This window comes from Gopherus flavomarginatus, chromosome 24 (assembly GCF_025201925.1).
Source record: "Gopherus flavomarginatus isolate rGopFla2 chromosome 24, rGopFla2.mat.asm, whole genome shotgun sequence".
NCBI classification, from domain to species: Eukaryota; Metazoa; Chordata; order Testudines; family Testudinidae; genus Gopherus; species Gopherus flavomarginatus.
In genome coordinates, this window is record NC_066640.1 from 16,273,352 (window position 1) to 16,289,558 (window position 16,207).

General features: G+C 45.4%; 1 protein-coding gene across 4 annotated transcripts in view; it reads right to left on the reverse strand.

Annotated features, from left to right (window-relative positions):
* Positions 1-3,751: 3,751 nt before the first annotated feature.
* The window catches only part of SIN3B (SIN3 transcription regulator family member B), a 33,576-nt gene continuing 21,120 nt past the window's right edge, over positions 3,752-16,207 (reverse strand). For 2 of the 4 annotated variants that reach the window (XM_050934001.1, XM_050934003.1), the window contains exons 12-19: positions 15,889-16,072; positions 14,917-15,511; positions 14,135-14,304; positions 13,162-13,335; positions 11,893-11,985; positions 11,479-11,573; positions 10,742-10,946; positions 7,569-10,376 (exon numbers count right to left, since the gene is read on the reverse strand). In XM_050934001.1, coding sequence (XP_050789958.1) covers positions 10,146-10,376; positions 10,742-10,946; positions 11,479-11,573; positions 11,893-11,985; positions 13,162-13,335; positions 14,135-14,304; positions 14,917-15,511; positions 15,889-16,072 — 1,747 coding nt within the window. In that variant the 3' untranslated portion in view covers positions 7,569-10,145. Of the gene's footprint in view, positions 3,901-7,568; positions 10,377-10,741; positions 10,947-11,478; positions 11,574-11,892; positions 11,986-13,161; positions 13,336-14,134; positions 14,305-14,916; positions 15,512-15,888; positions 16,073-16,207 lie in introns of those variants that run through there. The other 2 variants (XR_007771380.1, XR_007771379.1) reach the window with 2 other exon arrangements.

Sequence of the window (16,207 nt, forward strand, 5' to 3'; positions counted from 1 at the left end):
CAGTGAAGCAGGAGGACAGCTCAACGTTAGGTGACACTGTCTTAGGGGCAGCAGTGATGGTTGGAGGCTCTTGCCCACCACGATGCTGTTGCCTGCTGTCTCAGCAATGACCTAAGCACAGGAGCTGCAGTCCTTGCAGCAGGAACCGTGAATTTGGTTTGGCAATATCACTGATGGCTCATTTCTTTCTGGTTCACTTATGAATGGCCTCTTCTGTGAAGGTTGCAAATCCGAGCCTGGCTGCTGTTTGATGAGATTCCTCTAGTTCAAGGAGAAATTTATCCTATTTCCTTTGCTTTTGCCATATTCCCACATCCTTGGGCTGAGCGTGTCCAGAGGTGGCGTTCCACTGGGCAGGGAAGATGCAATGTTAGATGTTTTGCTTTTGCGATTCTCCCAGGATTTATGAACATTACAGAATGACTCATGCGACCACATATTTTCCATGCCTCAACCAGGATCCTTTTCACGCTCTGTATGCAAACAATTAGACATAATCAGTTCAGATAGTGTGCAACTCACAGCCCTGCTTTCTATGGTCAGGTCTCTGGGGTGGAGCAGGGAGAGGTTACTTATTGCTGTATCCTTTACTTTGCAGATGCTGTGGGATTGTTACTGATTGTTTAGATGCAGAACAGATTGTTTGAACATTTTAGTGACAGAGGTTTCCAAGAGATGCTAATAAGCTGTGACAGTCGTGTGATCCCTGCCTGTGGGGGGACAAAGCTGATTTTAAGGCAATTCATTGTGCAATTGATTGTCTACAGGTACAAAGAATACTGTTGCCCCAGAGATCCCAGCCTGTGGGGATACATGGGGAGAGCCGGCCAGGGACTGTAGAGCTATTGAAGAAAATTACGAAGGAGCTATCCCAGACTCAGATTTTCAAGGGTGTGGCAGATTTAATGCAGGAAAGAGAAGCCAAAAGGTTATTTCTCATCCCAAGATCCCCATTTCATGTCTCTAGGGAATGTCATTTTGAAACCATTAGATATCAAGGTAGAAACCTCAGTTCAGCTGGGCACCTGCCCTAACCTTAGATGATGGTTGTAGTCTAGATACCAGGGGCAGCTCCATGGCTTTGCAGACAAACGTGTGGATTATTTCCACTAGCATCAGCATAACGTCACATTTTCCATGAATGCGGCTCTGGCCCTGCCTTCCCCAGCCGCTGAATGTCAGTCACATCCAGCTTGGAACCACAAGGCACAGGAAGCCACTGCTGACCGTTATAAATAGAAATTATGGCTCTTTTAACCATAAGCCTCCCATGGTGCCTCCACCCAGCTAGAGAGATGACTTGCAGCCTCACTGACACTCTCATCTGACCCGCCACTCATGTGGCATTGGTCATCAGCTACAGACACCTTCACTGCTCTTTAACCTCCCTCCCGCAGTTCCCAGTCACTTCACACATCGGATTCCAGCTTTTCTTTCTCATCTTCAGGGCCCTCCACGACCTTCCAGCCTCCTCTCATCCCCTTCTGTTACCCCAGCTACTCATTGGGATCTCACTCCATACCCTTTCCTTATAAGCCCCCATGAGTTTCATGGTCTTTCCTCCCCTCACCGCCTACAACACTATAACTCTCTACCCCCCATGGCACATCTCTAAGTCCCTGCTTCAATTTCACTTTTGCAAGGAGCCTTATGGAGAAGGTGTTCTTGGACATGTAAAACGTTCCCTGTGTACTACTTTGTGTTAGCCTCTTTGACTGCTTAGGCCAGTGATTTACAGCCTGTGATCTGCGGAACCCCAGCAGTCCGCAGACTATGTCTGAGATTTCCAAAGAGGTCTGCACCTCCATTCTAAGTAATTAGGACATCTGCAAATGGAAAAAGGCTGCAACCCCCTGGCTTAGGCTGTGACTCTGTGGTCTTTCCCCAGAGACCCTCCACCATCCCATACCCAATCCCCAGCCCGTGGTGTTGGTTCCTCCTGCGTGCAGCTGCCTATTGATTGTAAGTGCCTTGGGACTAGGATTCAGTCATTCTCTGCAGGGTAAAGTGCCCTGCACAGCACCAGCACAGAGTAACTAATAACTGATTCTAAAGCATGCATCACCCTAGGGCCATGGTCCCTATTCTGATCCAAACCTGCCAGCCAGCCATTTGTCTTCACTATAAATAGCTCTGATTTGCTGGATTTTTTCCCCAGTATTCAATAGCTTCGAAGGCCAGAAGGAACTATTGTGCTCTAGTCTGAGCACCTATATAACACAGGCCATAAAGCCCCAAAATAATTCCTAGAGCCAATTGTTCAGAAAAACATCCAGTCTTGATTTTTTAACAATGTCAATGCTGTATAATCCATCACAACCCTTGGCAGGTTGTTCTAGTAATTAATTACCATTTTTAAATGTATGCATTATTTCCAGTCTGAATTTGTCTAGTTTCAACTTCTAGCCCTTAGATCATGTTATGCCTTTCTCTGCTAGATTGAAGAGCCAATTATGAAATTGCTGTTCCCCAGCTAGGTACTTATAGACTGTAATCAAGTCACCCCTTAATCTCTTTGAAGCTAAATAGATTAAAGAACATGCTCAATCATTCTCATGGCTCATCTCTGAACCCTCTCCAATGAATCAACATCCTTGAATTGGGGGCAGCAGAACGGGACACAATATTGCGGCAGCAGCTGCAGCACCAAATACCAAAACCAAATAACCTCTTTGCTCCTACTTGAGACTCCCCTGTCTACTCGTCCCATAGTTGCATTAGCCCTTTACAGTGGTGCTGTAAACTCATGTTCAGATGATTATCTACCATGACCACCAAATCTTTTTCAAAGTCTCTGCTTCCCAGGTAGAATCCAGGCTCCTATAAGTAAGAACGAGAGGCCATAGAATGACACTCCCAACATAGCCCTCCCCAGGAAGCAGCTCCAGGATGCAGGCCACTGCTGAGTTATTGCTGTTCAACTGGCATTTCCTTTATAGAATTTGCTTCTTGTAACTGTTGATATGGCAACAGGATTAGACATGTAAACTGACCATTCGTGATCTCACTCCGTTTGAACTGAGGACCCCATCCAGGTGCCAGGCAGGTAGGGTGTTCAGACGGATGTATTTAAAGGAGGTGGGAAGAGGAATGTGGTAAATATAGAGGCCACAGACCCCCAATAATTTGTGTGACCCTCACCTCATGAAAACTGAAGCAACCTCAGTATTCACTGCTCCTTGACTGGGCACATCCTATTATGTTACCTAAAGAGCTAACACTCAAGAAGCCAAGGCACAATAACACCCAGTAGGCTCTGGCTTTTAGAAGTAGCTCTTTGGGGGCAGAGACTGCCATTTATCACCTTTATTGAGCATACAGGACCTTGACCTCTACCCACTTCCCTAATACAAATGTTCAGAAAGAGTAAAGCCCTTGTTCATTGCTAATGCCCTTTAGCTTGGATGGGAGCTCACAAACTTTGGGCTTGTCTATGTGGGGGAATAATTCCTGGTTGGACTCTATTCTAAAATAAGTGATTTTATTGTCAAATAATTACTCTGGTTGCAAAGCAGAGTAATTATTCCAGCACAGTGTCCAGCTAAAGGAGATGAGTTATTCCAGAATAGTCATGCAAATCAATTTCCTGTCTGTAGGCACAAGGCTTTTGGGATGGGGCATTCCCTCCCTGACACAGACACTTACAGATGATGTGGGTTTCTTAGCAGCCTTGACTGTGCAAAGCAGCTGCCATTTGGGGTTCGATTACAATTTGCATAGGTTGTGATTGCAGACCAAGCTGTAACTTACGTAAGTGCAAGGTGGAATGGCTGCCTGAGTCAAGACAAAGTCTTAATTGCACTGGAGTTGACTACTGCGTGTGAAGGAATAATCCCATTTTACTGTCCGTGGGAGGAGGAGTTCCTAGGTCATTGCTGCTTGCTCACAGGCTCATGCTCTCTGCAAGGAATTTGCAGAATATAGTACAGGAACATGTAAAATAAAAAGCAAATTATTAAACAGAGTCCAGCTACTCCCTTTAGTGTTTCCCATTTGTTTGATTTAGAAAATAATTCACGCCTATTTCATCCAACTATCAAGAAAAATATTGTTAAACAAATTTTGTTCTTTGCCATTAAAGTTGCTCACTTGATGAGATTTCTGTCTGAGCTCAGACTGCGCTAGATGATGTCAGGACCTGGCTGTCCATTCAGAGCTCCTATTCCCTCCCTTGTAGCCTGGGGGACATTTTCTTTGTAAGATGGCCAAGATTTCTGAGAGGAGGCCTTTGTATAAAGTGTATTGTGTCCTCACAGGCACCAACCCTGTATTTTTTTTTGTCAAATTATCCCATGCAGTTTATGCATCAGAGGATTATCTGTAGGAGAAACAGAAAAACAGCTTGTTTCCTTGTGAGCAAATCATACACTGAACAAAAAAGGACAGTTCCATTTTGTTATGACAACTGAAGTATTGACAATGATGTAAAGGAAACTCCTATCAGACTGGGTCACATCACTGCAGCTTCCTTTACAAAAATATGCATTAATTCTTTTGTTAGCTAGAGCTCACTGGGAAGATAGTTACCTCTGTTATTATGCAGGAATTTGGGAAGGCCAAAGGTGACAGGCTATTTTCATGATTGCAGTTTATTGCAATAAATTTAAGCACATGTTCCAAAGACTTGTGAACTGAAGTAACTTTATTGAATGCCTCTTATTTAGCTTCAGTGGTTAATTTAGCATGTAAGCTCTTAGGGAGCCAGGATCGGATCATGTTTGTGCAGCACCTAGCACCACGTGGGTGCTGCTGGAAACAAACAGTAGTTTGTGCAGTGAGTTCTGCAGAATTTTTTTTTTAACCACTTTCCTTTAAAAAGCTGCCTTTTCATAGAGTGATTGTGCCACCTCATGGGCTCTTTGCTTTCTCCATCTCAGGCCATCTTTGCTTAGGTCTAACAGAGCCGTGGCAGACTACAATAGAAAACAAAATGGCTAGCAGGCAGGTTCCAGGACGGCGAACCACATCTCATTTTACAGAGCAGGAGCTGCAGAAGAGTAAGATTAAAGCTCCCAGATACTGGACTAGAGAGATGAGCTTCAAGCAGACTGGACCTGGACTGAAAAATACTTTAATTGCATTTAGCACCTAAACAAAACACAGTATATAATGTCTCTTTTAGGATCTGAGAGATACTAGAGGATCCAGCTTGTAGCAGTGCTGCAACCAAGTGACATTTATACTTGCAGCATTTTAGTCTAATAGGTAAGTGCTCAGAGGAGGAAATAATAGAGAATATAACTATTATAATACACAGCAAAAGAGGGGACAATAGTTCTAGTCTGTTCCTTCAATACCAGATCTGTGGTAATGGCCACGTCTGACCAGGAAGAACGATCCAGTCATAATGTACCACCCAAGGATTCAGTAGACCTGGGTTCAATTCTCTGCTCTGCCACAGACTCCCTGGGTGGCACTGGTCAAATCACTAATCCCTGAGTTTCAGTTTCTGTCTGTAAAATGAAGCCAATAGTACTTCTCTATCTTGTGATGGTAATCTGAAGAGAAAAACCATTATGAAAGTGAGGCACAAGGTATTACAGATAGCCAGACAGGCTGAAGGACACTTGTTTTGTGATTCATACACTCAGCCTTTAAGGCCAGAAGGGACCATCATGATCTAGTCAGATCTGCTGCCACAGAATCTCGCCAACCTACTCCTGTAATAGTAACCTCTGGCTGAGCTACTGAAGTCCTCAAATCTTAAAGACTTCAAGTTACAGAGAAGCCACCATTCACTCTAGCTCAAATCCCTAAATGACCTGTGCCCCAGGCTGTAGAGGAAGGTAACTTCCCACCCAGGGTCTCTGCCACTCTAATCTGGGGAAAAATTCCTTCCCCGCCCCGGATATGGTGATCAGCTAGATCCTGAGACCCACCAGCAGTTACCAGGGAAAAAATTCTCTGGAGAAGGTTGGGGGGGAGGGGTCTCTGAGTTACTACAGTGTCCCATCTCCTGCCATTGGGGATATTTGCTAATTGCAGTCACAGATGAGCCATTGCAACCTTATAATACTACCTTCTCCATAAATGTATTAAGCTCAGTCTTGAAACAAGTTCGGTTTTTTGCCTGTAAAGCCTAAATTTGTTGGTCATTTATATCCATTTGTTCTTGTCCAAATGTTGGCCCTTAACTGAAATACCTTCTGTCACGGAGTGTGGGGGAGTCCGGCCCTGCACCCCTCTTCCTGGGACCCACAGTGACTTTTAGCCAGCCAGTAAAACAAGGTTTATTGGACAACAGGATTGCAGGTTACAGCAGAGCCTGGAGGCCCAACCAGGACCCCCCTAATCGTGTCCTTGGGGTTCAGGGCGCTTGGATCCCAGCACAGGATCCACTGAATTCCCCTCACCCAGCCCAAAACCGAAACTGACCTGCCCCTCCTCCAGCCGGCCAATTTCTTTGTCCAGCTTCCCGGGCCAAGGTGCTAACCCCTTCCCCCCTACCTGGCTCAGGTTACAGGCTTAAAGATCCTGTCCCTCACCTAAAGTCCTCCCCAGCTCTCCCAAGTTCGGTTTTTTGCCTGTAAAGCCTAAATTTGTTGGGTCATTTATATCCATTTGTTCTTGTCCCAATGTTGGCCCTTAACTGAAATATCTTCCCCCGTGTTTATCCCACTGATGTATTTATAGAAGCGATTATATCTCCCTGCAGCCTTTGTTTTGTTAGGCTAAACAAGGTAGCTCCTTAAGTCTCCTCTCATAAGGCAGGTTCTTCATTCCTCTGATCATCCTAGTCGCCCTTCGCTGCACCTGGCTCCAGTTTGAATTGATCTTTCTTAAACATGGGAGATCAGCATTGGACAGTATTCCAGATGAGGGGTCTTGTATCAATGGTAATAACACTTCTATATCTCTACTGGAAATACCTTGCCTGCTGCATTCTAGGATTGCATTAGCCTTTTTCACAGTGATGTTTCATTCATGCAGACAATGGCTAAGATTTTCAGGCTTGGATGATTTAAAGTTAGGCACCTAAATCATCTCTTATACTTAAAGAAGTGGCCTGATTTTTAGATGGGTCGAATGCCCCCAGCTCTCTGTGAAGGGCACATTTTGGCCAGAGTATTTAAAGCCAAAAAATGTCTCCACTTTTCACTGGCACTTGAAAATGAAACCCAGAAACCATGGCACTGTCTAAACCTTTGAGGTAGACCAAGGAAAGTCAAATACTCTAGGCACCAGCCCCTACATACAACAAGCTAGTCAGATCCAGAAAAGCAGTGTTTTTATAGGTCAGATAAGTAGAACAGTTGGCACTGGTAATGGAGTAGCAGCGAGAGCCTCTAGTCTAGTCACTCAAAACCAGCCCAAGATACTAATGGCCACAAGTTGTTTCCTTTTTGAGGACACCCTATCAGCCCTATTAAGTGCACTGGAAGTCTTGGTGCAGGCGATAGCAAACAGATATCCAGATAACAAGGTGGCACTGGCTGTCCTGCTCCTGCCTTTACAGACATCTGTATAGCCTGTTATCAGGCTGTTCTATAGTTAGAAATGAGTCTTCAGTCTCCAGGGCTGTCACCCACTCTAAATTCACTTAAAACAGAGAACTCAGTGAGAGCTGCTGACTTTTAAAATCAATATTTTATTTTACTTGAATGTGCAAATAAATATAAAAAAACTACATTCAAAGAGCTGGCAAAGCAATTACAAGCCCCAAAGCAAAGATCCTTCAAAAAAAAAAATTAAAAGGAAGAACAAACTTTCTTTAATCATTTTCATGCTAGAAGACAGACAGCATTCAAATGCTGAAATCTCAAAGGTTAGCAGGCTGCTCTCAAACACATTGGCACCACCCACTTGTTTCATTCACATCATTTGCCACTATCACATTTGAGACAATAGTGCTGTAAAGGATGAAAGTCTCACTTAATCCATTCAGATTATAAATTAAGGTTTACAAAATAAGGATGCTTAAAAATACCTGAAGTACACTTAAAAATGTTGGGGAGACTGACCAGGGTCCATGCGTGTATTAGCCTTATGCACCCTGGGAGACTTAGAATCAATTGCATTTTAAGCCACAAGTTGCAAGCTACTTTCTAGTAAACATTTGTCTGTATCACAAAACCATAACAAAATTTGGCACAGTTGGTCATCTCTGCTTGGGATAGCAGAGTGTTGAACAGGATTGAGGTGCATTTGTAGAGCTGCGTAGAGGCAAAAGGGGATGTTGCACTAGTCAGATCTATCCTAACCTCTCACAGAGCTCCAGCCCTTACCTAAAACAAGCCAAGGGCTTTGAAAAAAACTTCATATCATTTCCGCCACTGGCATCAGTTGAGCCCTGAATAATGAGAATCTGGTTTCATGGTACAAAGCGCACAGCTGGCAATGGATGTGCATGTGGCCACAAAAGCCAAACGGTCAGCCTTGCTGCCTCCCACTCACAAAGATTATCTTGCAAAAAAGAAACAACTGGTACAGTTTTAGGTCAAATGTGCATAAATGGACCATTTCTCCTGCTGTCAAGTGAGACAACTGCAAAACCAAATGCAGTACAGTGGGGTAAACACAGCACGATTCCCATAGGCTACTACTTGGGTCCAGCAGAAATTATTACCATAAAAACCAAACCACAGAAACAAAAACACATCAGGGGATCCAATTCCCCCAAAGGCCAGGAGACCTTGGAGTCGGGGCCAAAAAGACGCTAGATTTGCCTCATGATACCATGTATTTTACACAGGATTATGTGCTATTCCCAGGCTCCTGCAATACACAAGTGAAGTGAGGATGGGGTTGCAGGGCTGCCTTGACTTTGAACTTTCTGGTCCTTTTGTTTGGTTTAAGTCAGAAGACAAATGCTGAGTTCTGTTTGGTGCGGAGCATGGTGGGTGAGGTGGTTTTTTTTTGTTTGTTTTGTTTTTTGGCAGAGTTCAGGAGGAGGTACAGAAAGTGTCAATGGAATAGCTTGTCTACACTGCTTATGCCTGGACAGAATCCTCTGAATACACATTTCTGTGTGTCACTGCAAAAGAGAGCATCTGTACAGACATCAGCAAAAAAGAGTGGTATCTAGGAAACCCTCCACGCCAATGCAAACATGCTTTAAGAGCTCCATCTACTGATCCACTTTGTAAGCGTTATTATCCCAGCAGTACTCAGATATGTGTCTGCAACATACAGTCTCCAGAGGCTGTCAATCAGCATGCAAAACACAAACAAAAAACCCAGACCTCCTCATGGATTTTATTCCAGCTTCAAGCAGTTCCTGAAATGAGAAGGCAGGATATTGCAGCGTGACACAGTTTTATAAAGATTGACGGATCCAATACAGAATTATCTGCGGAGGCAGAGAATGTGCCCAGGCTCACTTGCTCAGCAACGCAGCCCATGGAGCCATTTCTGATTAGCACCTGCTCTGAAACCCTTAGCCAATCTAGCTGTTTTAAAATTCGAGGGGCTCATTTCCCTTGATGTCTCAAGATTTGGCATTTTCTCATCACAGCCGCAGTAATGCTTGTGGCATTCATAGCTTCATTCGTATGAACAGATAATGCAATTGAGTACCAGCACCCATGGCAAAGCCAGTGATCTGTGCCCAGTGCTCTGGGCCCACTGGCCCTGAGGGGTTATATTAAGAAGTTCTGCAGACTGAGACATGGCATGAAATGCAGAGGGACATAAAACATTAAACACTTAAAAAAGAGGAAGCAGCTGCCAGTGTCAGCTCTAGCACCCATCATGCTCTACACTCGCTAGAGCATGCAGCCCCCTCAGCCACCCTGCAAGCAGCCAGGCCAGCTTGCCCTGTTCCTCCAATGCAGTAGCCATTGGCAGCTCTTCTGGAGCTGAGCACTTGGCACCCCCCCAAGTAGCCAGCCCATCTTGCTCAGCCTTTCCCACACCAGCTGACTTGTGGGAGGCCTGAAGCTAGAAAACTACTGTACAGAGTGGCAATGCTAAGAGCCCTCTTCCAGGAATGGCTTTAGCTCTCTTCACGATGACATAGCCTGGAGGATTACACTGCGAGGAGACAATTCTATGCCATATGGAAAATACATCATACCCCAAAGTAAAATGCTGTTTGGATAAATATCATTAATACATACATTGCATTCCCACCACTATTCTCAGAGAGTAAAAGTGTTTTGCCGGCAAAGCTCCTGCTTGGCATGGTCACGTGGATGAGTTTCTGCTCATGGTGAGGCTGGACGGCGACTGTACTGGACTCTGTATCTATTCACGGGGATCCCATGGACATTCACCGTCTCACAAGTTGTTTTGCACGGGACCATGTCCTCATCCTCATCGCCCATTAGCCAGTCTTGAACCAGTTCTGCTGCCTCCACTGTAACATTCTCTTCTAGCCACCTGCTGTGCCACTCTTCAAACTGTTGGTGGTGCTTTAGCAGAACCATGGGCTGCACCTGAGACAAGGACAGTAAAGGTCACTGAAAGGCTCGTAGGGGAGAAGGTTAAATCTTCAGCTCTCTGGATACCTGAGATATAAAACAACCAGAGGAGCACATATCCCTTATACCTGCCTCTAGAGGCCTCTGCTTCTTAAATGGAACTATCCTCCTGTACAGCTTGCACAGTAAAGCTATGGCCAGTAAACTAAGGTATACAGCATTTACCAGTTCCTTTGCTATTTCAGCCAATGTGGAGATGTGACTCCAGGGAGCAGCCTGTAGGAATTCAGCCATGAGATTCCTGTCACTGCAGGTCTCGCAGCTCAAGTTCCCCATCTCTGCCAGTGCCTGAGCTGTTGAGAGAATAACAGGACATGCACCTGCTTGGCTCGGGAGAGAGTGCCCCGCCTGTACATGTAATCCTCAGAGTTCATGATGAACATCATTTTGTGGGTGTTGAGCCTGAACCTGCAGTCCATGTTGCATGCACTCTCCACCCCAATCAGCCTCTTCCAGGAACTCTTCACTTCACTCCGCAGAGCTCTCACTTGCTTGCATTGCCACTTGCGGAATTTTTTAAGGTTCCTAGGACAAAACCAAGTATTATGAAGTAATTTAAAATCCCTGGCTATTCAACTTCCACCCGCCTAGTCACCAAAGATCAGAGCACGAAATTCACATTCCTATGCCTGGCTCTTCCCAGGAACTTTGCTTCCAGACCATCCCGTTACCCCCAAGGTTGGCACACTTTTGTGACGAAGTGCAGAAGGGATTAGGCCTTAAATTTCCCCCCAAAAGAGGGACTGCTTAGAAGACAGTCCTACTCTCTTCTCCTTATTGTACACTCTGTATTCTGTGAAAACCTGAGTGCTGCCTTCAATGCCCTTGTGCAGAGCGCCACACACTGGCTGCAAACCTGCACCCCAGAGTGCCTGTATTTCTCTGGAACGGTGTGTACAGTATATTGGTTTTGAGCTGCTAGGGATGGAAAGTGCAAGAGAAATAAAATTTGAAGAGACTCTTCCACACAGGAATCGAACCAAAATAATCTCAACACACAGGACTGCAGCAGAACCAGCTGTTGTGGGCAAGACACCAGGGAAAGGGGAGAGCTCACCTTTGCAGAAAGACCGGTTTCAGTAAGAAGCCATCGCTCTGGTTGTTTGGGACGCCCTCCACCCCAACGTACTGTTCCATGTAGTTAGCCAAGTGCTATACAAGAAAGACCGTTTCAAAGTCATATCTCCCCAGTCAGAATAAACTCAGTTGCCCTAATAGTGTATTTCCAGGCTGCTTTTAAAGCTGCCTGTACCTAACCCAACCACCCCTGAGCCCATTTGCGTTTAAATCCACTTCTGTATCAGCATCCTCTATATCAAGGGGAGACAGTCCTCCACATGCTCTACCTCAAGTACACTCAATGTCCTGGGAAAGCCTGTCCCACACTTGGGAGTGAAATAAGGGAATATTCCTGGCAGCCTCCTTTGTCAGTGGCACAGAGGTGACTCCATAGTCATTGCAACGTAATTACCTGAACCTCCACAGGGTCTTCTGTTTGGGTTTCTTCTGTGTCTAGTAGCTCGATGGTCATTATCACCTGCCCTTTCCTCTGAAGAAACATTACCTGTAATGAAGTGAGACACATGGGATGTCACCTGCAGCCTCCAGAGCTGCGCAGGAGCCCAGATCAGTGTGCTGAATTTTCATAGAAATTAATCTGAACATGACAGATTGGAGAAGAGGTGAATATACAACATGGCACCCTGATGCTTGACCACACAGAAAACTAGGCTCTGTTCTTGCTACCACTTTCTCCGTTCCTCTACACTGTGTCCTTGGGGATTTCAATACCACCTTTATGCAGATGTTCTTTCAACCTCTCAAGCTCTGCCCTCCCCCACTCACCCTCCTTCTGTGAAACCTGCTTCTCTGCCTGCCCCATCACCCTTAGCACAGTAACTCCTCAAACTTAATACACCAAAACAAAGCTCCATCCTTCCTTCCAGTCCTCCTCCTAACCCTTCGCCCTCCAATACCGCTAGTTGCTCCACTATCCTCCTCACCACCCTGATGTTATATTAGGCTTCTCTTGCCCTTGTCCATGCCTGTCCAAACTGTTGCCAAATGCTGACTGTCCTTCTACAAGACTTTCCTCTTAATTCGATCTTTATTGTTAGAACCACGCTCCAAAGCTTTAGTTATCACCTGTGCTGGCTACTATAAGCACCATCTCTTCCCTCTGCCTCCCCACCAGTCCCTCTGGAACTAACCTCCTGGGCCCTCTGCAAAGATGCCTTAAGACTCCATCCTTCCACATTCAAATCCTTCCTTGAAATTCACTGTCCACAAAGCCTCCAAACTCTAACCCCAGCACTGAAACTCACCACACCCTTTTGGACTTGCCTAGCTAGGTCTGGGTGCAGCCAGCATTCATGCTGTAGCTACAGGGCAGAAGCCCTCTCCTTTCAGCTCTCCTTGCCTGTTGTCCTGTCAGGAAAGAGCTTTGACTTTTTATTTGCCTCCAAAGTGCCACATGCCCAATGGAACTATCTGAAAAGTAACATATTCACTCAAAGGCTTCCTGCGTTTCTGAATAGGAGCAAACTCTCTGATGGGTGCTTGGTCACAGCCTCCTTGACTAGGAGATACAAAGATAGGAAAACTCCCCGGCCCTAAGTGACAGGATGCGGCTCATCTCTTGGGTGCTAGGCTATCAGGAGAGCACCAGACTGCTGCTGTCTGCACCACCCCAGTCTGGTTCCCCTCTGCTTCGGGTAATTCCCCTGAAGCAAGCTCTCACCTTGAAGCAGTTCTCATCTGCCATGCAGCGCTCAGCCTTCCACTGATAGCTGGTCTCCTTGGCTGCCCGGACACACCTGGAGGATAGGTTGCCTCCAGCAGCACCTCGCTTTCTCTCACTTAAGTAGAGCTCTACAACCTTCAGGCAGATATCATCACTCACAAGATGGTGAAGCTATTATCAAGAGAAAAGGGGGCCAGCAAGTTTGTAGCAAGAGTGTTACATACACTGGTGCAACCCACACTACTCCCTTACCTCTGCCCTCCCCCGTCCCATTTTGCAATGAATGTAACAGAGGGAGCAAGGGGCAGTCAAGTCAAAGCATTTGTTTAAACATCTAATTGCTAACCTGGTAATGGAGAGCTCAATTATTAATAGAGTTAGACAATTCACACTCACTAAACTTGTAATCAAAGCTTCCCAATGGCTCTGGTGGGGACAGTCAAGTGTCACCAGCAGAGAAATCAATGAGATGTGTAGTCGTAAGTTAACTGGCCATAGGAATTTCAGCTCACAAACTGCATTTTCTCCTGTTTTTACCAATAGTTGTTTCCTTTGACTATTTCCTCTGCCTTTTTTCCACCACCTACTAACAGCTGTATAAACACCTCAGGAGAAATCTTGGCTTCTTATGTTTGCAGGATACCTTGTAACCCTAATGGTACTATATAAACCAAAGAGGAAATACTGAAGCTTACAGAAGCTGCAAGTCCACAGGCCTAGATTTTCAAATGCCAATTCCTTTAAACTGTGATACTCAGGGTTTTTAAGCTAGGGAGAGACGGGGAGGGAAACGGAGAGATGAATGCCCGTCTCACCAGGAGATACATTCCAAGTGTTGCTCTAAGGCGAAGTTCCTCTTTACTTTTACTCTCTCATACACACTGACAGACCTGTTTATCAATAGGACAAGGAGGGGCTGTCCACCAACGGCGCTTTGGAAGCACTAAGAGATGATTTGAGAGACAATTACCTGGCGGACAATATTCTGCACCAGCTTGTCCATGGTGAAGCCGATGTAGGCGTGGATAGTGAACATCTCCCTCAGAGTGTCCTCGTACTGTGTGGGGTCAATGTTCCCATCCAGCAAACTTCTCACCATATCCAAGAATGCTGGGTAGTATTCCTCCAACTCCACCTCACCTGGGCAGGAGAAAGCAGCAGTCACTGCACACAAGAGGCAGAGAGTGGCCCCGAGACAGGGGACAGAAGAGATAACTGTGCTCTAGATCTAGGACATTTGGCACCAAGACTATTTTTAGACACAAGCAAGACCCTTCAAGTGCAGCACCAACCACATCTTTTCAGTTGCCACTGACAGCACACAGAAGACCCCAGGAGAACAGTGTGACTATCTGAAATGGTCACTGGGGCAGTGCCTGACTCATCTCTCACAGGTGTATGTATTTTAAATGTAAGCAACAAACTCCAAGATAATTCATAACAGTATTTTCCCATGTTCTAGAAATACCTATATAGAAGACAAGGAATATCTCATACAACAGCCAATGGGCTTGTAGAGGTCTAAATGAACAAAAATGTGTCCCTTGCCTTGTAAGTTATCCCCTAACTATTCTGATTAATACATGCAGGTAACATTAGTTATGAATCCATAGTTCTCAGACACTGAAGAAGTCTCAGCATCTATATTCCTCATATTCGTGCCAGCTCGTCCCAGTCATTGCAAATGGTCTCTGTATACGGAACTCAGAATGCAAAGAGAAAAATAATTCCCAGTCTGCACAATGCGCTTACTTGGTTGTTTCAATCTCAGTTCCATGGCTGGATCATTGGACTTTTCTTTCCTTCCCTCACAGAGGAGTTTCTCCCTCTCCTTTTCCGTTCGATACTCTAGAAGCTGCTTCTGAGCCTGACGATAAATCTTTAAGAGCCTTGAGCAGAGAGTCTGGTGAAGACGGAGGAAGAAATACCAATTATTATTGGCAAAGAACAGACTATAAACATCGTCCAGAGTTTTGTGAGGCTCAGCAACAGCGGCATCACAGAAGCCAGCTTTCTCCTCCAGAGGGCTGCTTGGAGGCCCAGGCACATGTTTCTTTCGTAGCTCAGGAGCATCCAGGTTCTGTCCCTGATGGTTTTCTCTATCCTCATCAGTTGACTCTTCAGAAATACTGTGGTCAGGGAGCTGAGAGAAAAACAGCTCTGGTACGAAGTGATGCACTATTTGCCGAATGGTGGCCTGATCTTCCTTCTGGATAGTGGGCTGTCGTTTCACATAGTAGCTAATGAGTGAAGCTGCATCTTCCAGAATCTGTTTATCCTCATAGATGAAGATGAGGTGAGGCTCGTTCGTAGTGGCACTTCTCCCCTCTGAATGCTGCTCCTGATGCTGTAATCAAGAGACAAACAAGTAAGATCCTTCCAATCCATTCTCAAGAGCCATTCCCACCACAATACACACACACACAAATCAGCCAAGTGTTAATGGCTAGGCTGGGGGACAGCGGAGGAAAGGGGATATTTATGGGATTACATATGCTCTCTCTCTCACATTTTTATCTACAAGTTATATATATTTTTGAGCATTCTTCTCACCCACTCCTGTCATCTTAAATTATGAGCTCTTCAGGGTAGGGATGGTATCTTCCTCTAAGTTTGTACAGCTCTTCCCACAACAGGGACCCAATTCTGATCTGCACTTCTGGGCATTACCGCAATACAGAACAATATAAACAGACAGGATCGATTGTTTGTTAACATATACACCTCATCGTAGACGCTCTCAATCTCATTCAACAAGCTCTTGGAGCGCAGGGCTTTGGTGTCATTTTGTTTGAAGTTGACAGCCTGGTGGTCAAGGGACTTTAAGTACGCCTTCTCATACTGCTCCCGCCAGATCTTGTTGAAGCCCTGCTGGGCTTCCCGCCATTCCTCCTCTTTTGCTTTCAACCTGCATAATGCAGAACAGACAATTTGAAAACCATACCACAGAAATTCACACACACGTTTTAAGAGCAGCCTGCTGAGACACAGCAAGACTTTCAGTATTCCCAAGGGAAAAGGAAAAAAAAAAAAAAAACTTTGG